The 21,215-nt window shown below is 42.5% G+C and overlaps 3 protein-coding genes across 8 annotated transcripts; 2 read left to right on the top strand and 1 right to left on the bottom strand.

The window, feature by feature from the left end:
* The first annotated feature begins 355 nt into the window (after positions 1-355).
* LOC6724783 (endoplasmic reticulum-Golgi intermediate compartment protein 2) lies at positions 356-2,312 on the top strand. Its single transcript, XM_002105789.4, has 3 exons — positions 356-838; positions 897-1,703; positions 1,765-2,312. The coding sequence occupies exons 1-3, from the start codon at positions 718-720 to the stop codon at positions 2,160-2,162; spliced, it is 1,326 nt and encodes a 441-aa protein (XP_002105825.1). The 5' UTR covers positions 356-717; the 3' UTR covers positions 2,163-2,312.
* Positions 2,208-21,114, bottom strand: LOC6724781 (arginase-1). Of its 2 annotated transcripts, XM_002105787.4 has the most exons (5): positions 20,787-21,114; positions 20,328-20,531; positions 20,080-20,266; positions 3,609-3,708; positions 2,208-2,690 (listed from the first exon to the last, which is right to left on the bottom strand). In XM_002105787.4, the coding sequence occupies exons 1-5, from the start codon at positions 20,989-20,991 to the stop codon at positions 2,331-2,333; spliced, it is 1,056 nt and encodes a 351-aa protein (XP_002105823.1). In that variant the 5' UTR covers positions 20,992-21,114; the 3' UTR covers positions 2,208-2,330. The 2 variants fall into 2 exon arrangements, with proteins under 2 accessions (XP_002105823.1, XP_044779461.1); XM_044923526.1 differs by lacking the exons at positions 20,080-20,266; positions 20,328-20,531; positions 20,787-21,114 and adding an exon at positions 6,005-6,237.
* Positions 7,052-19,834, top strand: LOC27206375 (protein elav). 5 transcript variants are annotated; one of them, XM_016173184.3, is made up of 3 exons: positions 7,052-7,323; positions 8,631-8,892; positions 11,112-19,834. In XM_016173184.3, coding segments are annotated over exons 2-3 (1,452 nt in total). In that variant the 5' UTR covers positions 7,052-7,323; positions 8,631-8,891; the 3' UTR covers positions 12,563-19,834. The 5 variants fall into 5 exon arrangements, with proteins under 5 accessions (XP_016037541.1, XP_016037540.1, XP_016037543.1 ...); XM_016173183.3 differs by having other exon boundaries at positions 11,053-19,834; XM_016173186.3 differs by lacking the exon at positions 8,631-8,892.
* Positions 21,115-21,215: the final 101 nt, after the last annotated feature.

The raw sequence follows: 21,215 nt of genomic DNA, 5'->3' as shown, positions 1-21,215 counted from the left end.
GCGGGCGAACCAACAGTGTCTCGCTCACTTCTAGCGGAGTGTTTGTTAGTTAGTTTACATTCCCACCGCTAGGTGGAAACTCCGAAGGAAACTTCGCACAGGCCACTGTCTTCAAAAGGCAGTCCAATGCACGAGTTTTTATAAAACCTCTAAACTTAATTCAAACTTGTTTTCCTAGATGGATTCAAGAGTTTATATACTTTTTCTAATGGCGAAACCAAACCACTAGATGGCGTCGCAATTCCATTGTGAGATCTGAACAGATCCAAGTTTCCCACCACCAACCATCCAATTTCCTCCTATCCACATCACCGGGTGATTATTGCTTGGCTAGCCAAGTTGCACACCACTTTCGACATTATTTAACATGGTAACTTTTTCCTCCCCTGCGACTGGCAACTCTGTGACGCACAGCTGATCTACTCACCGGCTACAAATTAGATTTCTTACATTTGTTTATTTACGCCGCCGCCTACTTGCTAGGCCTCAGGAAAGCGTATACCTAGGAACAGGGCCTGGTACAGACCCGGAGCCACACACCTACACCAACGCACATTCCGCCTAATTGCGCAACGCACTTAGCCGGCTGGCGTGGCAGTGCACGGTAAACTGCAACGTACGTGGCAATGAATCTGAAATCGAGCTTGCAGGAACTTTAAACCATCGAGCGTGTAGCACTAGACCCTAATTCCCATACCAACTCCTCCCTCCGCCAAGATGACGGCCACGTTGCGTTACCGCGGCGACAAAAGCAATCTCTTGGAGTTCGCTAAAAACTTGGACGCGTTCAAGAAGGTGCCAGAGAAGTACACGGAGACGTCGGAAATCGGAGGCACCCGTAAGTATTGCAGAGCACTTGGTACTGCCAGGATAATCCCACTCTATCCACACCACAGTATCCCTGTTGAGCCGCCTGTTGATCGTTTACCTGGTTTACACGGAACTGCACTACTACTGGCACGAGACGGAAATTGTTTACCAGTTCGAGCCGGACATCGCCCTGGACGAGCAGGTGCAGATGCACGTCGACATCACTGTGGCCATGCCCTGCGCCTCACTGTCCGGCGTAGATCTCATGGACGAGACGCAGCAGGACGTGTTCGCCTATGGGACTCTGCAGCGGGAGGGCGTCTGGTGGGAGATGTCCGAACACGACCGGCTGCAGTTTCAGGCCATCCAGATTCAGAACCACTACCTGCGAGAGGAGTTTCACTCGGTGGCCGATGTGCTGTTCAAGGACATAATGCGGGATCCCCATCCGGCGCGGGAGAGTGCCTCGAAGACGCATGCTGCCCCGCCGCCAGGAGCGTTGCCCCTGTCTGTGGACCTGCATGGCCAGCACAACGTTCAGCCGGAGAGCAAATTCGATGCGTGTCGTCTGCACGGAACATTGGGAATCAACAAAGTGGCCGGTGTGCTCCACCTCGTGGGGGGAGCTCAGCCCGTTGTGGGACTCTTCGAGGACCACTGGATGATCGAACTGCGGCGCATGCCTGCGAACTTTACGCATCGCATTAACCGGCTCAGCTTTGGACAGTACTCGGGAAGGATTGTCCAGCCATTGGAGGGCGACGAGATTGTCATTCACGAGGAGGCTACCACAGTACAATACTTCCTGAAGGTTGTGCCCACAGAGATCCACCAGACATTCACCACCATAAACGCTTTTCAGTATGCCGTCACCGAAAACGTGCGAAAACTAGGTGAGAAGGGCAAAGAGATTATATTAATTGACAATAATTAATTATTTTAATCTGTGGATAGATTCCGAGCGCAATTCGTACGGCTCCCCTGGCATTTACTTTAAGTACGACTGGTCGGCTCTGAAAATTATGGTGCGTAACGATCGCGATCACCTAGTAACCTTTGCCATCCGCCTGTGCTCAATTATATCAGGAATCATTGTCATCTCGGGGGCGATTAATGCCCTGCTTCTGGGGATTAGAAGCCGTCTGCTCCGCACCTTCGCCCCGGTTTTGTACAACCGATTGACCAGAGCCAAGGCTGCTGCTCCGGATGCTGCTTCTCTATCCTCGCATTCCGCAAAGGCCGGGACAGCTCCGCCTGTCAACGATCTTCTGCACACAGCCAACCTGATGGCCAGCGTGGACATCTCGGCCTATTTGCCCACGACGCCGCCAAAGCTCAAAGCCGGCCTTTAGCCGGCTTTTCTGTGCAACAGGGAATCTCAGTCTGCAAACTACTAATCCAACTTTTTTACGCAAATATTGTATTCTCTCATTAAGATACGAAAAAAAAAGCACAAAATAATATGTCACGAATTCTGTACATAAATATGAATAAGTTCAAAACCGGGGGTGCTGCGTTCTTTAATCGCTGCCAAGGATTCCAGTATCGATGTTGCTCCAGCGCCCGGAACGCCGGTAACCGAACATGCTCTTCAGTATCTCCAGGCCGGACTCCACAGTGGTGCGCACGTCGCGCTCGCTGCCTAGCTTTGGGTTGATCTCCACCAGATCGACGCCCTGCACCCGCTCAGTGTCCCGGAGTGCCTCCACGATGCTGATTCCCTCGCGGAGCGTGAGGCCACCGCGTACCGCGGTGCCCGTGCTAGGCGCCACATTGCTGTCCAAGGCGTCGATGTCAAAGCTGACGTGGATCTTGTTCTGCGGATTAAGGGCGTCCAGCGTCATCTCGATAATCTTGGGCACGCCCACCCGGTCGATGGTCTGTTGAAGGACGGGACAATTAAAGGGAGTTGGGTAGGGAAGGGCGGAAGAATTTCGTATGGCATGCTCAAAATCATTTTCAGAATGTCCCTCACTGCTCTCAAAGCAAAAAGTTGGACTTATTCTTCCTTATCGCGACTGTACAATACCAGCGATGGCCCGACCCACTTTTCCGTCTCATTTTCGCATATCTGCTGTAACATATTCCAATTCCGATTGAATTAATGATTGATAATAAATTTGCAGCTTGGGCAAAGCCAAATCGGGAGCGATGGCATTAAACCATTTTTCAACAAATGTCGATTTTGCACGAGCCATAAATAATGGGCAACGAGCCGTTCTGACAAGGATGCGGATGTGGCTAGGCACGTAATTTTGTGTGAGTCACCACCACCGTTTCTTATTTTCCTTTTCGTATTCGGGATCGCGTCGGATCGGAAGTCCTTTTACAGGGGGTAATAGTAGGGTCTGCGACAACCCCTATAAATGCCGAGCTTACATCGGTGGACGCAGGACGAGTGATCTCTATGTAATTCGCTCGCCAGTCCTGCTTTAAAACAGGAATAGGGGAAGAAACCGGAATTTTAAAGTGTTTACAACTGGCGGCGAGCGAAGGGATCGGTTCGGATCGGGTTGGTAGGGCCGAGAAACCAAACTGGAATGCAACGAAGTGAAATGCAATTTGGGAAACGGACGGCACATGCTCTCTACCTAGGTGCAGATGCCTTTCTCTAGTTTCTACACAGCAAAAAAATATTTTCTAGTTTGGACCAAACTTAGTAATGTGCTATGGTAGAGCAAGGACCTAAATACGCAATGCCTCCATCGCAAAATTTCGTTCCGAATGTCTTGTGATAATGTTATGTGTTTAAATAAAATTGAGTTGATGATAAGCGGCTTTTCGCTCAGTGCACTCACATCCATTGCATAGTAGCGTATTCCGACTTTGTTTAGGATGAAAGCCTCGTAGGGGTCAATGTCCCGGAGTCCGATGTAAACCAGCTGATCCTTGGGCAAGCTGAAATGGCAAGCAGAACGGAGGTAGATCAGAAAAAGCATGGAAAACATATTTGCCAGCTACTGGAATGCGTGATGGAAGTCTTTGAGACTTTTCCTATACAGAATAGAGATAGTTCGAGGATCGGGTGGGCTGCAAGCAGCTGACACGTAAGCAAATAGTCGTGGGATCACTGAACTGAAAAGTAAAGAGAGGAGAAACAGGGGAAGCCCTTAAAGTGCGAGTTCGCTGGAGTGCTCAATGATCCTTGAGGCGCTCGATCCTTTTACTATTGTCAGGATCATTTTAGACCCCATACTTAAAAATATCAGTATCAGTTTGTTCCCTATTTTGTTTAGTCAAACTGAAGACCATTTTGGCCTAACATAAAATATGTAAAATATTTGTTTATCATTTTAAATTCTCAGGGATTAAGCCAATGTTTGAAAACTTCTAGCTGACTTACGATCCACTACCACTCGGCATGCGTCTCCCTGATTAGTAGGCCAGGTGGTGGGCCTGTGGCACGATCGCAACCCTAAGGACTGCAACCGAATAGCATTGAGAAGGAGAGCAGGCTTTCTGCACTGCTCAAATGTGAAATTGTCTGAGCAGGGAACACAGAAAAACGGCAACAAAAACATGGCAGACAACGGAAAACAATGCCGCCAGCGGCATGGAGGGAGAGTGGAAACACATGCCACGATTCAGTGTCGAATGTCCTCCGATCCTACGTTCATATGCTTCGTTATAATGTGCCTGCATCCGTCGCCTGCTTTCAATTCCTGCATCGATCGTTCTTTGCTCCTGGTCTACGAACCCAATGTCTTATGGTAATGTTATGATTATTACGATTAGATTCGGGGGGAACTGCATCTGCCGCCGGCTGCAGATCGGATTCATTTGGATTCCGTCTGCCCAATCCGGATCCATGATGGGATCATGACCATTTGGGCATTGGTACATGGAAAGTTAAAAGCGCCGTAGGCGTTTTATTCAAACTCCTCTCAAGAGAAACGGGTGAATGCATGGAACGCTGGCTTAGGGTATGGGTCTGGAAGATCCGCCTCAGTCAACAAGAATATGTATCCTAGCCATTATAGCTTTACTTTGGAAGCCGAAAATACATCGAGAAGTTCGATTGCACGTTTCAGGTTCCTATGGCTCCTAGCTTTCGGTGCAGCATAACAAATATTTGGGTTGGTTCGTTTTTCCGCCACGATTTTAAAACGCTAAGGGTGGCTTTTTCGGAGTCCCTCTCATTTGAGCCGGGAAAAGACCAGACCCTCCCTTTCCCTCCCCAGGCACTTTCCAGCTTTGTTGTAACCTCGTGTTGTGCCTGCTTTTTAATCCCGCTTTGTTGTAACGCAGGCCATTTGCTGTTTTTGTTTTGTTTCTGGCGTGGCTAAAACGGATTAGGTGACCCAACCCTTTCGATTTCGAGTCTCATTGTACTACTTCCTTTTCTCAAAAATTACTAAAACAGCGTATTGCCTATTTTTGGGGTGGACAGAATGAAACGGGGACAGCACGTCAACTGCGCCAATTGAAATACCATTATGGATCCAATAGGACTGTCTATAAGGAGTTATGTATCTGTGAATCATTATGAACAAACGATTCCCTTAATTTAAATTGGCCAATTTCTTAATTTTACCCCCACTCAAGCATCGCATTTGCATATTTGTATGCTAACCAAACACTCTGCGACGTCGATCTGTCTGAATCTGAATCCGCATATCTTTTGAGGGCAGCAATAGCGCCACTCCACCCCATTTCCGTTGCCACTAGCAGCGCACCACCCTTTGAAAGGACATCAAAAACCACCCCCGGCCCAAAGTTGCGTTACAATTCCCGAAGTGCAGTGCAGCGTACATAAAACATACAATGAAATCTGATAAAATTTTCTATGTGCATTATGTCCTCGTAACATCGCACGACATAAACCCTAAGGAAATGCCCAACTAAAAACCGAACCAAATTCTTCTCGCAAAAAAGTTGCACACAACACGATTTCACTGTACCTCACACATCGTTCTGTAAACTGGAACAGAGCGTCCGACTGGAAGAGGCGAAGAAAAAATCAGCACATGAAACAGGAAGTTTACAAGGATTGGGGGAGTCCGAGGGTGGCTACATATATATGGCGATATATGGCATACAGTATGTGCATACATACACATATGTACCTACATACATATATGTACCATACTATGTGGCGTGTCTAGTGGCGAATATCGAATACAGGAGCAATGAAGCACACAACCGAAGCGAATCGAAACGAAGGGAAATATTGAAAACGCCAGAATTGCATTACTTCGAAACTAAACCGGCTCGTGGATATGGGTCCTGGGCCCCGGGTCCTTGCTTCTGGCTTTCGGTTCGTAGGGGGTGTACGAGCAATGCTGCCCGGAGAAACCACCCTAACCTTTGGCGTTGGTGGTTGATAGTGCAAAAAGAATAATAACGGAAACGGAACCATAAACCCAAAACAGCCCTTACAACGCGACTGATTTGTAAGGATAATGTTGGCATGCATCATAAAACGGTTGACGACCTCGTCGGAAAGAGCCAACATTTTGCAATGATTTCCAATTGCTCCTGCTATATAGGCCCAATGGGCCGCAACATATTCGAAATCGCAGCATAGATGATTTCGCAAAATATGTACATATGAGGCATACATTGGTTAAACTATGAAATCTATGGGTTCTAGCTGAGTTTGTTAGTTTTACAAAGTAAGTTAAGGCTGCTCCAGTGGATTCAAGTTGCTTAACTGGACAAGAGAGCTTGGCTCTCTCCCAATCTATCTCTTGGCTTCCATTTTGTCTCTCAGTGTAGCTTAGGCCGCCACTGCATTACCACTCAAATCCCATGTACTGCACTACGCATCTCTTAACTAAGCTTTACCTTTATTTTTTGGGATCTGTTTTTGCGTGTTATAAAACAAAAGCATTGCTGATCGGTTGAATTTGTATCAAAAAGCATGAAAAACTTTGAATACAGCATAAACCACTGAGAGAGCAGCCGAACGCCAGGGGTGTATCAAAGGGGGTTCTTAGGAATATTCCAGTTTGCAGTGATTCTTGACTCGTTTCTTATTAGACAAAACTTTTATCACTTCTACGTGGTATTTATAGAAACAAAGCTTAAGGTAAGGTTTGGAGCTATGTGTTAGATGGCTATATATTAGAGCCGAAGTGTCCGGAATACTCCCCCTATCACGGCGCGCAGATACGCCCATGTCGCCACTCTTTCGCTCTCTACCTTCCACTCTCGCTCCGAACACCATTGCAACCCCGAGAGAGCTGCTCGAGAGGCAACTATGAGAATGAGAGGTTGCTCTATGTGGAAATGGAAACCGAAACCGTCAATGCCTCAATTTCGCATTTCATTATTTCATTTCCACGCCAACCATCGTGCGCCGCGGTTTAAACGCTCCTGCCACAGGAAAAGGAAATAAAAGCAAGGAAAATCCTAATCGAATACCAAATATCGTGCTTGTGTGCTCTTTCCGCAATTGATTTTTTTTAAGTAGTGCATGACAATAACCGTTGAGTTGACTCCATCCGAAGTAACTACAACTGGAAGCTGACAACAGCCATTGGCCGAATCTCATCTCACACCAAGCGAAATGTAAGAATATCCCCAGGATATCCACGATTTGTGCAACTGAATGAAAGGCAATGATAACAATATCAATCAACAACTTTGAAACTGAGTACTTTTTTTTTGCTAATGATCGCGTCGCGCTGCATAATTGTGCAATTTACTCACTTATAATCCGCGTGTCTGCATATATCCATATGTACCTATATCTATTTTTTTGCTAGTGGGTGTGTGATGTGTGTAAGTTGTATACATTCAAACGAATATTAATAGGCAAAACAACAATATGCAATTCGATGGAGGAAAAAGCGAACCTCCCAAAGAGAGCAGCGGAGAGATGGGCGGCAGTTGGTCATAGTGAGAGGGGGCGGCCAGTGCGGAGATAGTAGATGTGTTCAGATCTACGCCTCTGTGAGCTGTGTATCTGTAAATACTTGCTGCTCAAATTTAAATCTGTGTGTGTATGTGTGTGTGTGTGCTTGCGTGTGCGGGAGAGAAGAGCGCTGAGTGTTAGAGCGAGAGCCAGTTCCGAAGAGGGCGCAGCTAGCATATCGATTTTATGATTTCATGTGCAAGGAGCATTGTACGCAACAACAAACGGAGGAACACGACCAACTAACCGTTAGAAGTAGACATTTTTTGAGCGAGAGGGTGGGCGAGTGTGTGTGGGTGGCAGAGAGTACTTGCAGTCAACAAAACGCCGGTTGCCATAAATGCAAATGCACGCGTGCATGAATCAGACCCATGTAGTAGTAGCAATATTCAATTTCGAGGATTCCGCGATTCACCACAGGAAAGGAGTTTTTGTCCAAAAACAAGAACAACAATGAGTTTTTTCCCCAGTGTGCGTATTTATGTTTGTGTGGGAGAGAGCTCGAAATAGGTAGATACCTATATACACACGCATTTATTTATTATGTGTACATATGTGCCTGTAAAAACAATATCAGCCATACAAAGTCTAAGTCCCCTCCGCCCACCTCCCAACAACGACATACATATCTAAATCAGTACAGGTAAAGAGCTGTTGCTACACGCCCAAATAAGCTCTCCACAGTAGAATTGTACCAAAATCTCAAAGTATTCTCGCTACGCAATATGTATGCGTATCTGCACGCAGATATATTTTTTGTATCGCTTGTGAAATATGAAATCAATGCTTTGGATCGGAAAAAATCGATAATATCGATTGGCGATAACAATCGCACGCACACACACAGGCCCGCCAACACAAACAACACCCCTACTAAACCAAACAGCTAAAACTACAACCACCAAACACATCGAATTTACCGCTTATAGTTTTGTTTTATTTTTGTTTTTGTCCACATCAGACGTCAGCGACGGCGACGCCAGCGTTTATTTATTAAAAACGATTACATTACAACAAACACCAAAGTCCTGGACAACCGAAGAGAGTGTGGGAGAAAATCGAAGCAGAGAGCAAGGAGGAGCGCCGTGAGAGCGCGCGCGCAAGGATTTCAGATTGCAGAGAGAACTTAGCAATTAGTTCGCTTTGTTTGCCCAGCCAAACAACAACAACAACCAGCTCCCCAAAACCAACAACACACATACTCGCTCTCTAAACTGAAACAAGTGAGTATTGACGACGGGCCGAGCTGACGAGATCGCAGGACGAAAGAGAGAAAACTTTTGAAGGGTGCGGTGTCGTGTCAAGGCAACACAGTCAAACCCCTAATGCGGAATATTTTTAAAATAAAATTAATTTAAATCATAAGAGCTTAGCTATATTTGATATATGTGTGTGTCCCTGTACACATGTCTATGTCTAAACAAGTAGCTCTTTCTTGCCGTTCGGGTTATCGGTACCCGACTTTAATTGGCTTGCCATGGCGAAAGTGGGTAGTACGGGACGACGACGTGCGTGCGCGTGACCTTTTGACTCTTCCGTAAGCGCCTCTGAAAAAGGTGCGAGTCGTTTCGCTTATTGCATTTTACAATGGGTATACCTGCATATGTATGAGAATAGAGGATATTAAAATAGCTCAAAACTCTAGAAAAAGCATCCACAAAAGTAAAAGCAGTAGCAACTAAAAACTTTCCAGTCTCAGCTAACCAGTCCAAATCAGCTATGTAGTTTTTAGCACGGCTTTGGGAGTGTCGAATGCGTTAACTGAAGCTGAAACATACTGTGCACTATCGAGACCCACTGTAGTGGCCATATGCAAATCAAATTGCTACCATTTCCACAGCGATCGCTTTTCGTGACAGCCTCCTCTCTCTATCGCACTTAGTTCAGTGAACCGACACATTCCCTGGTTTCGTTCCGAGCAGCATCCTCTGTCTCTCTTGCGCAGCCTCTCTGGCCGCCCCCTCTGCCTAAGCCTCTGTTTCTGCTGTCCACACCCCTTACCAAGGTGCCATGTAAATGGCGGAGCCGGCTTAGGGGGTGGCAATGCCGTGCTTTTAACCCTTATTGGTGGCAAATTGCGCTCGTACATTTAGAGAAACTTCCGTTCTACGTTTCGTTTTGCTTCGTTTCGCCAAGCGAAGTATTACAACTTGTTTGGCTAAGGGTGGGTCTACCGTCTATTGCTCATTTATGGTGTTTTGATGCATTCTCAAGGGGTGCGGGCTGCTTTCTCGCATGTCCTGACCCCTCAACCCTCTTTTCTCCGCATTACGTAACTGGGCGGGGTGCACAGCGCCACAAACTCTTATGGAGAGAGCGGTGTAACAATTTGCCGAAAGGAGAGGAGGGGACGCAAGAGCGGCTACAACGCACAGCCGTGCCAGAAATCCTGCGCTCGCCCCAGAAGCATCCTGTTCCTGTGACGCAGCGGATCTGGTCTCGCGTTCGCTCCACTACCTCCACTTCCTACACCTACAGTACACATATCACATGAACTTAAAACTAGTGAACGGATTAATTAAGAACGAATCACAAAACAAAAGCTCGCTAATCGCGCCGACACAGCAGAAGCGTAAATTCAGAAAAGTTTAGTTCTTCAGTGCCGAAGGTGTGTTTGCTTCACAGTGTGTGTTTTCGTGTCTGCAGAGCTTTGATTTCTAGTGCGCGGGTGTGGGGAGAGAGGACTAAATAGAGACAGAGAGAGCGGCCGGATGAGAAAGTGGGGCGCTGGGCGGCGCTTGTGAGCAAAGCTTCTTTGACCAACCTTTATTTCCTAAACAAAGGAATAACATACATACTCAGCAACGGTTCATCCATGTTTTTTAAATCCACAGAATTATAATTTAGCGTATGATTTAAGATTTGAGAATTGATGAATTGTGCGGTCCCAGGATAACCTCTGCCTCTAATGTCTATTAAATAAGAGTTCGGAAAACTAAAGAGTCTGGTAAGGATAACAGCATATTTATGCTGTAATATCCTTTAATTGTCCAAGTCCCGGGTCACATTTTTCCGTATCCTCACGCCTTAAAGCATTTTCGTATTTATTAATTAATCAATTAAAGGTGTAGGCATATATTATGTTATACAGTCCGCCCTCGCAAGCATTTTAACAAATATTTTACTTGTCTGTTCACGAATTAGCTAGAAAATATACGATTTAAATAATTGCGCCCTGGGCAGATGTAAGTAAAGAAATATAAATTTAAAAACATCTTTAGAATAATCCAACAAATTTACCTATCAAACCCTAGCTGATTGATAATCCATTAGCCCATTATAATTACTAAAACCCATAATAATACAAAAAACTACTAACACATCTTGCAAATGTTTTAATCTTGACATTTAACTATTCTTTCCATGCGCCCACCCCTGCGTTGGTCGTGACAACCAACAATAAACTTCTCGACTCTGCCCGATCCTCTCACCCATCACTCAGTGGACTTTATCATGGCAAATACCGGAGCTGGCGGCGGAGTGGACACACAGGCACAGCTAATGCAGAGTGCAGCGGCAGCCGCAGCAGTGGCGGCAACAAACGCGGCCGCCGCTCCCGTACAGAATGCAGCCGCCGTGGCGGCCGCCGCCCAGCTGCAGCAGCAACAGGTGCAGCAGGCAATCCTGCAGGTGCAGCAGCAGCAGACACAGCAAGCGGTGGCCGCGGCCGCTGCCGCAGTGACCCAGCAGCTCCAACAGCAGCAGCAGGCTGTCGTGGCCCAACAGGCTGTAGTGCAGCAGCAACAACAGCAAGCGGCGGCGGTGGTGCAACAGGCGGCGGTCCAACAGGCTGTGGTGCCCCAGCCGCAGCAGGCGCAGCCCAATACGAATGGCAATGCAGGATCGGGATCGCAAAATGGCAGCAACGGCAGCACGGAGACGCGCACAAATCTCATTGTCAACTACTTGCCGCAAACGATGACCGAAGACGAGATCCGTTCGCTCTTTTCCAGCGTCGGCGAGATTGAGTCGGTGAAGCTGATACGCGACAAGTCGCAGGTCTACATCGATCCACTCAATCCGCAGGCGCCCAGCAAGGGCCAAAGTCTGGGCTACGGCTTTGTTAACTATGTCCGGCCGCAAGATGCCGAGCAGGCTGTTAATGTTCTAAACGGCCTGCGACTGCAGAACAAGACCATAAAGGTGTCGTTTGCACGCCCGTCGTCCGATGCCATTAAAGGCGCCAACCTTTATGTGTCGGGGCTGCCGAAGACCATGACCCAGCAGGAACTGGAGGCCATCTTCGCACCATTCGGAGCCATAATCACATCACGCATTCTGCAGAACGCCGGCAACGATACGCAGACGAAGGGCGTAGGCTTTATTCGATTCGATAAGCGGGAGGAGGCCACAAGGGCTATCATTGCCTTGAACGGCACTACACCATCCAGCTGCACAGACCCGATAGTGGTAAAGTTCTCCAATACGCCCGGCAGCACCAGTAAGATCATTCAGCCGCAGCTGCCCGCTTTCCTCAATCCGCAACTGGTGCGACGCATCGGGGGCGCCATGCACACGCCAGTTAACAAGGGCCTGGCCCGGTTTTCACCAATGGCCGGCGACATGCTGGACGTAATGCTGCCCAATGGATTGGGAGCGGCGGCGGCGGCGGCCACAACGCTGGCCAGTGGGCCTGGCGGAGCGTATCCCATTTTCATCTACAACTTGGCGCCGGAAACGGAGGAGGCTGCGCTGTGGCAGCTGTTTGGCCCATTTGGAGCTGTGCAATCGGTAAAGATTGTAAAGGATCCCACAACGAATCAGTGCAAGGGCTACGGCTTTGTTTCGATGACCAACTACGATGAGGCGGCTATGGCCATTCGGGCGCTCAACGGCTACACCATGGGCAATCGGGTGCTGCAGGTCAGCTTCAAGACCAACAAAGCCAAGTAGAGCGGCCCAAATGGAAGTGGAAAAAGACGCAGCGGGAGCACCAGCATCCACAACCCATTATCTTGAATCTAAACAACCTGACCACACAACACACATATATAAATATGCATGGTATAACGGTAACTAAGCGCAACAAAACAGTATGTGTACAACACACAAGAAAAAACAAGAAATTAGCAGGCAGGAGAAAATACTCTTTCCACTAAACGACAACGAAACGGCGGAAATCCCCCCCAAAAAACACAAATCTCCTCCCACAATCCTCCCCAAAACCGCCGGCCAGAAGCGTTGCAATAGAAAAATTCTTCTTGTTTAGCATTTAAGTAAAAAACATTAACTAAACGAAGCGAGCAGAAGAAGTTATAAGATCGGGAGAAGCGAATAAGGTAGGGGGTTGAGAATGAACAATGAGATTTTAAGAAATAATATTGCAAAATGAAAACACACTGTGGCAGTGGCAGCTGTGAAAGGTCAAAGGTTGGCACAGTCAAGCAAGCTAGTCACAAAGCAAAACAAAGAAATCAACCAAACAAACACAAAACACACAAAACGAAAACAAATTTAACTTTATTAGCAAAAAAAGAAAATGAGAAATTTTAAAAATTTATTAACTTTAAGTAAAACGCAGCAATGAAATCTTCCAAACAAAAGAAAGCAAAACAACAAATCTGTTTGTTACACTTTAACTTTTTCTACCATAAAAACTTTGAATCTTGATACTAAACCCAAAGCAGAATTAAGAAAATAGAGGAATTCAGTGTCTACACTTTATACATATACGGTGCTTACAGGACACCAGTTTGGCTTGATCAAAAAGCGCAGGATAAAAAGTATTTGAGGGACAATTAGGAGGATCGCGCATATAATAGATATATATGCATAACATGGAGGCTGCTACAGTATTACAAGAAACATAAACATAAAAACTACATACTTAATAAACGAGCACGTTTAATAATTCTAAAAATATATGTATATCCATATGTATATGCGATAATTCTATGTCTGCCTAGATATACAACTAAATATAGAAATTTAAAGTGTTTTTTTTATGTTTTGTATTTGTTTTCTACACTAAGAAAACGAAACGAATTCCGATTGAATCAAGCCAAACTCATGTCCTATAAGCACAACCAAACTCAGTGAAAACTGAAGAAAAACATAGAAACCATAAAGAATGATTGACAGAAAGCTAGCGACGTGAAAACAAAAGTAATACAATAATTTATGCGCAAATTTAAAATGTTTTACTAAAGTAAATAATTGTTAGTGAATATTGATACAGCAAATGTGCGCGTGTGCACACAGGTGCCTGCAGATATATAGTCCGCTATGTAACGACGCATGCTGGCGTAGGCACACCTTATATACTTTATATAATGTATAGTTCAAGGAGCAAGTAAGCATAAACAAACAAAAAAAAACACTTGCTAAACCAAAACAATTTTAGCGTTATAAAACCAAGCGTAGCACAAAAAATTACTAAAAACCAAACAGTAGAGCAGCAGCAACCATTTTTTATATAACAAAAAAAATGAAAAGAAAACAAGTGAATAGGAAAATATTCACGAAGGATGCAAACAAAAGTATAGCAAAGAGGTTTTTCTAGCTAAGTGAGGTGCTAAAGGGCAATGAAACCGGCTACGTATTGACAAGGATTAATCCGAATCCTTCTTATATAAGACCCTACAAACCCGTGTCCAAACCTACAACTTTTGTGGATCTTTTGCGTTACATTATCAGTTGAACTTATGTATATTTCGTTGCTTCTATGGATAGTTGAAGCGAGAGAGCAAGACACAGCACACACACACAAACATCAGCATATATAATTTCGATTCTTGACTATATATTCCGTATTTGAATTTGGTTTTGTTTGATTTCTTTGTTTGCTTTGTACACGAATTGAATTTAATAATAAGCTTTTGCATCCAGCCCATAAAACCAGTCAGACCCAACCATGCATATTTATACAAATGATTTGTGTTTGATTTCTTTATAGAGTTCACCTTAGGAAACCCGACCCAACCCTTTTTGAGTTCACTCTCCAAATAGCATAAATTCTTGACCTAAGTTTGAACAAACATTGAACAGAATCCAAAAAGAAAAATAGGAATTTATTTTACTTTTATTATTATTACGTCACCTAGCGCTATGTGTAATCAGACGTATGTATATTACCATATATATATATATATTTTTTTTATAATTATAGGGTAAAAAATATTTTTTGTTTGAACAAAATTCGCAACAAGAACTCTAGTCAGAAGATGGAAAACAAGAATATTATTATAATGAGGCAGCCGCATATAGGGAGGAAAAGTAGATCAAAACCAAAAGAACTATGGCAATTCCTAGCTAATAAAATGATTGAATGATTGATAGAAGCCGCCTGCTCTTCCCTTTCCAAAGATTTACCCACTTGAAACCTTTAAGCAAAAGAGAAGCAAGGCGAACGGAAAGCGTCAAAGGAGATTTCCAGATGAAAATGCAATACATTATACACAATCAACTAGTTTATTTATATAACATACCCACTTAAGAACACACTGTGGGACAGGAGAACAGAATAAAATCTTGTGGAAGCCAGGAATGTACTTGATTTTGTTTAGTTCGTATTTCTGTCATCACATATTTTTACACGCAACACAGACACAATTCTTAATTTAATTTAATTAATGAATCCTTATTTGCATACATATATATGTATACTTATTTTTTTGTCACTGATGATCAAAGTAATTGTATTAATTATAATTATTGTGCAATAGTTTTAAAATGCAACTGAAGGCAAAACACAGCAACAAATTTTCAAGTATCTCAAATTATAATTTCATTAGGCGAGGAAAACGAGAAATGAAATATTTGATCTTATGTAACATAATTGTATGATTATTCTATACACCGCAAAACAAGAAAGAAATGCAAGCTCAGCAACAAGAACAAAAATTTAAGAAAATATATACAACAATTATTTTTTAAGCGCAATTGTATATGTATCACATGCATATACATATTAATATCTCATATTTTTTCTTTACCAATTTACCTATTAAGTAAGCAAAGAGCCAAGAAAACAAACGAAAACGAAACAAAAAAGATTATTTATTGTACTTTATAATTACGTAATTTTATTTAATTCAATTTGAATTATATATTCCCTTGATTTGAACAAAGCTACAAGAAACAAGAAGATAATGATATGATAAAGAATTAGTCTAATTATACACACAACACAAGAACAGAGACCCAGGAAGGTAGATAGAGAGAGATAGAGAGAGAGAGAGAGATAGAACGAGCTACAGAAGTCTATTATAAAATCTATAACTTCCAAACTCTCTCTCCTCCCATTCTCCCCTTTTCTTAATATGTCTCTTTTTACTCTAATGTGCGGTTTTTATATTTAATTTTGTACGTTGTATTATTTCGTTCTTCATTTCGATTTTGTTTTACCAGAAACCTTTTTGTGTTTCAGCTTTAGTTTAAAATTATGATTTTATGCTAAACCTACTTGAATTGTCACAGCAACAATAACACAACACAGCTATTTAGTTGATATTATAGCTATATACGATCTGTGCGTATGTTACTGCAAACTCCTGTGAATCCTATCGAATGAATATTTATATTTTGATTATTATTATTTAGTATGACCTATTTTTTTTTTTTTTTGGTTTGTGTATTTTGCTTTTTGTCTAATTTCGCAACGAACATGTTTACTCTTATGATTTTCTTTGATTTCCGCACCAAAAAAAGTAAAAAAAAAACCCAAGAAAAATTTTCTTTCAATAAAAAGAAATCTTGACGAAAATTTTAGCATCATTTTTATTTGTTATTTTTTGGTTTTGTTTGTTTTTAAAACTGTACGATTTCCGATTAACAACCACTTCTTTCCCGAATCCTATATTTATTTCCCTATCTGTCTATCTTTCTCTATCTCTCTCTCTCTCTATTTTAAAAACCTCAAATCCTCTGACAGTCAGTCACATGAAGATGAAGGAATCGATCTAGTCAAGGCCCATCTAACAAGAGGTGCCATCGGAATCCGTTGATCTCAGCTAAAAAGACATCCCCAGACATTCCCAGTCGTGTTTGGCTTAGTCCTCGTAACTCCACGATCTAAGGGGTATCCCCCGTGTAAAAACAGCCCAAAGACATGCATTCCAGTTTTTGTTGCTTGGTGTAGACTCTGCCAGTTGCGATATTATTTGTGTGCAAACAAGAATACTTTTAATTTGTGTAATGCCATTATGTTTAGCGCTTATGATAAATGAATCTCATAGTTTAGTTTAGCGGAGGAAGTACGGTCACCTCTCCCTTAATTTATATATTTGTGGGGATATATTGCAACAATTTCTGTGTATGATTTTGTCCCGCATTTCTGTATTGCTTAATTCTGTGTAATTTTTGTAATTCTTAGAGCACAGTTTATCTATCATTTCGATGGGCAGAGAACTGGAGATGCTTAGCGATAGCATTAACGAAACACAAAGGATACCTTTACCAATCATTAACAAGTATATAAATATACCTTTCTATATATTATTATGATTAAAATAATGACGACGTCGACGGCGGGAAAGAGGAAACTATTTAATTTATTTTATTAACATATTTATATCGATTAATTAATTAATAATATTTATCAAATTTCAAATGATATTTCAAAATGGAAAACACTAAAAAAACGAATACAAGCAAATGAGAAAAAGATATTAATATTATAAATGTATTTAAAAATATACGATTATGAGTTTTTCTTGCTTTTTGCATATATATGTATTTCTCTCTATATAGTACATATCAGACACACCAAACTTTTTTTTCAAGATTAAGTTCGTCTATTGGTTTATTTCAGTTTAAGTTCAGACTATTTTGGATATTCTTTCAAAGTTATAATTGAGTTCAAATTTTGAGATTGTCTTTGGTATACTATAGGTTGGGTGTTCTTTGCGTCTTCAATTTTAATCACATTTTCATCTCAGACAGGTTTTGGTTGATTTACGGTTCCTTTCTACCAACTATATTTTGTACAGTGTATGTCATACTAACACACACCCACATTACACACCCAATTCCCAAATATGCCTAAGTTTGTTGTGTGTTCTCTCTCGAAAAGAGTATGCCCTTTGTTTGCTCTTATGATTTCGCTCAGAGTATTTTCACGTACGCTTTTTTGCTCCCAGTGTATTGAGCCAGCTGAGAAGGAAGATAAAACTATGATGATGATGATATGGCATTGCCTTATAAGGAAGACGAACTGATCCGATTTTGGTATTTAAGTTGTTCCCCTTTTGTTCCGTTCCTTCTGTTGTGCATATGTATGCAAGTATACACATGTATTTATAAATATATTAATATTTATTAATGGATATGTTTAAGGGCATACATACACATATATTACCGATCGATATGTAGCCGATTTTGGTTTCCGGAGTTCCGGTTTTAAGTTTGTTGTTGCCGTTGTTAAACATTGTATTGTACGTATCCTCACTTACTATTTTTGTTTCGTGTGATTTTCGGTAAGTAATCGGAGAAGATAGCGCATCGAAGATCGGAATAAGTCTATCGCCAATCTCAACTAATTTTGGCACACATTTTTTCCTAATAAACATTTGGCAGCAAAACTGATGATTTCTCTAAATGTTTTCATTCTCGTTTTATTGATCTGTTTGTAGCAAAATAAAAACAGTAAAGCTAACACATGCATATCCAGCAGCAAAAAGTATAATAATTTATAAAGAATTTTCTAATTTATTTCTTTCTCTTGATTTATTTCCAGGTGTGTGTTATTGTTGTTCGTTCGATTTTGAATTGAATTTATGAAAAAAGAAACAACCAAAAAACATTTTCAAACACATTTCTTCAAGTTGAATTTCAATTGAATTAATTGATTACTTGGTTAAAGCGATAATGATTGTGTATATATATTGATTGATTAACACTTAATATTAACTGTACTTATTTGAAGCATAAACCACAGATGTCCACAGATCCCAGTCCTTTATTCCAAATCCCGGAACTCCCCCCAATCGATGCACATACATGATTTGTATTCCTCGTACACACACGTACACATACAGGAATCACTTACGTTTCGGATTGTATTTTCCATAACAAAATCTAAGCGAGCAACAGAATATTTTGAATTTCAAGGAATTGGAACTTAAAGGCTTTTTCTAGTAAATAGATTTAATTTTTAACCAGCCAAGCACAATCCACCGTCTTCACAATCACTCCTTATCAGTATTTAGGGTAGTCAGACAAATATACAGCGAACTTATAAAACCTTGCTAACGTTGAGTCAAAACTTTTTTTTACATAGATCCAGATGCCCTTTATTTTTTTAAACATTCAACATAAGATATATTGATCGGTATTATTTAAAGGATTTAATATTTTTCAAATACAATCGTAGTACGCGTGAATGTATTTATCCTGTGTAAGAAATATTATTTGGAGTTATACTCGATTGAGTAAGCAAATTAATATATTTCTTGAGTTAATTAGGAATCTCCGACTGATGTAAATAAATCTGATTTCGATTTTCATTCTTATTTCGGTTTTCATCTTGTGCCAGTCATTCGTCCGTACAATGTGATTATTTGTGATTTGTCATATATACATACTCGTATAGGAATGAATATTCCTAGTAATAAACCTTTGTTGTACATTTTGAGTTCGAGCCAAGAAGAATTTAAGTTTTATCCCAATGCCAATAAGCCGAACAGCAAAGGCTCCGACCACGCCAACCCCCCACCCCGTGGTCTTATATGTAATGTCTAGTTATAGAGCGCTATATAGATACGATTTTACATCGTGAAAACGTAGAGCTGAAATCTTTGTTTAATTTCCGGGATACCCCGCAGCTTCCTTATTTACATTGTGATCTCTGATTTAATCTTTCTTCAGTTGACATTTGAAACACCCTTTCGACTGACTTTCCAAAACCGAAAGAAAAACCGAACTGCCCAAGGCAAAAAGCAATGTGTAAATTGAATAATCTAAATAAATAAGCAAATTAAAGGTTGATAGCAACTACACGCAAAGACTGAGGCAAGCACAAAAAATAAAAATGAAACCAGAGAAAAATCGAAAAACAGGAGTCAAAGCAGAGTCAATAAAGCGAAATAAGTCATAGTACGTTAAGGCAACTGTGATAAGGCGAACAAACCCCCCGCCAAGAACCCCCCTTCAGCAAACCACCACCCAAAAACAAAATATATATATATTAAGTACAATACAATGGAATAAATGACACTATGACCGAGAGACTTAAGTGCGACTTGTCTAGCCGTAAGACGATCTCTGAATAATGTACTTTTTGCGCTGCGTTGTGTATTGTTGTTTTCGGGTAAACTCACTCAAACATGATGTAGTTCTAATACCAAGTTTGATCTGAGGCATTGATAAATAATGTTTTTGCCCTCACCTTTGACTCACGAGACATTTTGTTGAGGAAAATCGGACTCAGACATTCAAATCCAGTGTAAAAAGCGCATTATTCGTACACTTACCAGTTGGGCGCGATTTCCTGGAGGCCAGCGTGCTGCCAGGTGTTACGGAGCTGCTCCAACAGAAATGATACGGGCATCCCATGGATGTTGCCCGACTGCGAGGTGCTATGCAGATTGATGTCCGCATGTGCGTCGATCCACACCAGGGACAAATTCGGCGTATGTTGCAGGTGCCCGGCCACGGATCCTGCAACGCGATTCCGTTATGGATTCTATCATTGGACGTGGGATCGAGATTGGGCACTCACCGAAGCCGATCGCATGATCCCCACCAATGGCCAAAAACTGCGTGTTTTCCACGAGCATGAGTTTCACCTGTTCAATCAGTGCCCGATTGCAGGCCATGAAGTCCGCGTAGTTTCTGATGTGGTGATAGTGCACACGCTGCTGCTGGAGAAGGGGCTCGTCTACGGCGTACTGCAGATTTCCGTAGTCCCGTATCACCAGGTCATCTGGTCAATAAAAACATATATAAGCTCCAAACTGAAATGGTTGTTTTAATTATGAAGGAAATATTCTGCAATTGACCAGTTGTTCGCTTCTACTGCACAAGAGCGTTTATCGATTATTTATTCCCCAAATCAATACTATCCAACTTGTATCAAAATGTGGCTTTTCTAAAACCAGATTTTCAAAAACCAGCAATCGCTTTTCCGTAGTCAAACCCTTTCGTAAGTTCGAAAGCTGAAGGGAGGTAGCTGACTCACCATGACTGCTCTGAAGCACCTGACGCAGACTGCTCTGCCGGAGAAGATCTGGCGCCAGTTCCACGCCCTGCTTGCCCTGCCCCTTTGCGAAGGGCACTCCAATGATGCCTAGAGATTGCTCCGGTTTCCTGGGCGCAGTGCTTCTGGTGCTCTTGAGCCGGTGGAGGCGGAGAGACCTTGAGACAAATTTACGGCTCCACCACATTTTGCATGTGATCTAGGATCTCTTAGATTGGATCTGCTCGCAATGCTGTAAAATCCACGACTGCGATGCCGGAATGGATGAGACAAAAACGGCGGCGACACAACGACAATGAGCACGAAGCAACTATCTATTGGGTTCTGGACCCCCTGATAAAGCTTGAGCGACAGTTCAGCTGGGATCGGCGGACATTGTAGTTGCTGTATGAGTAAAGTGAGAGCCACTGG

The sequence above is a fragment of the Drosophila simulans genome, chromosome X, assembly GCF_016746395.2.
Source record: "Drosophila simulans strain w501 chromosome X, Prin_Dsim_3.1, whole genome shotgun sequence".
NCBI classification, from domain to species: domain Eukaryota; kingdom Metazoa; phylum Arthropoda; class Insecta; order Diptera; family Drosophilidae; genus Drosophila; species Drosophila simulans.
This window is presented reverse-complemented; position numbering and strand designations above follow the sequence as displayed.

Coding starts and splice junctions, on each gene's coding strand:
- LOC6724783 (XM_002105789.4), top strand. CDS start 718: ATGACGGCCACGTTGCGTTACCGCGGCGACAAAAGCAATCTCTTGGAG. Junction 839..896: donor GTCGGAAATCGGAGGCACCC/GTAAGTATTGCA, acceptor TCCACACCACAG/TATCCCTGTTGAGCCGCCTG. Junction 1,704..1,764: donor CGAAAACGTGCGAAAACTAG/GTGAGAAGGGCA, acceptor ATCTGTGGATAG/ATTCCGAGCGCAATTCGTAC.
- LOC6724781 (XM_002105787.4), bottom strand. CDS start 20,991: ATGTGGTGGAGCCGTAAATTTGTCTCAAGGTCTCTCCGCCTCCACCGG. Junction 20,532..20,786: donor GGTGCTTCAGAGCAGTCATG/GTGAGTCAGCTA, acceptor TTTATTGACCAG/ATGACCTGGTGATACGGGAC. Junction 20,267..20,327: donor GGATCATGCGATCGGCTTCG/GTGAGTGCCCAA, acceptor ATCGCGTTGCAG/GATCCGTGGCCGGGCACCTG.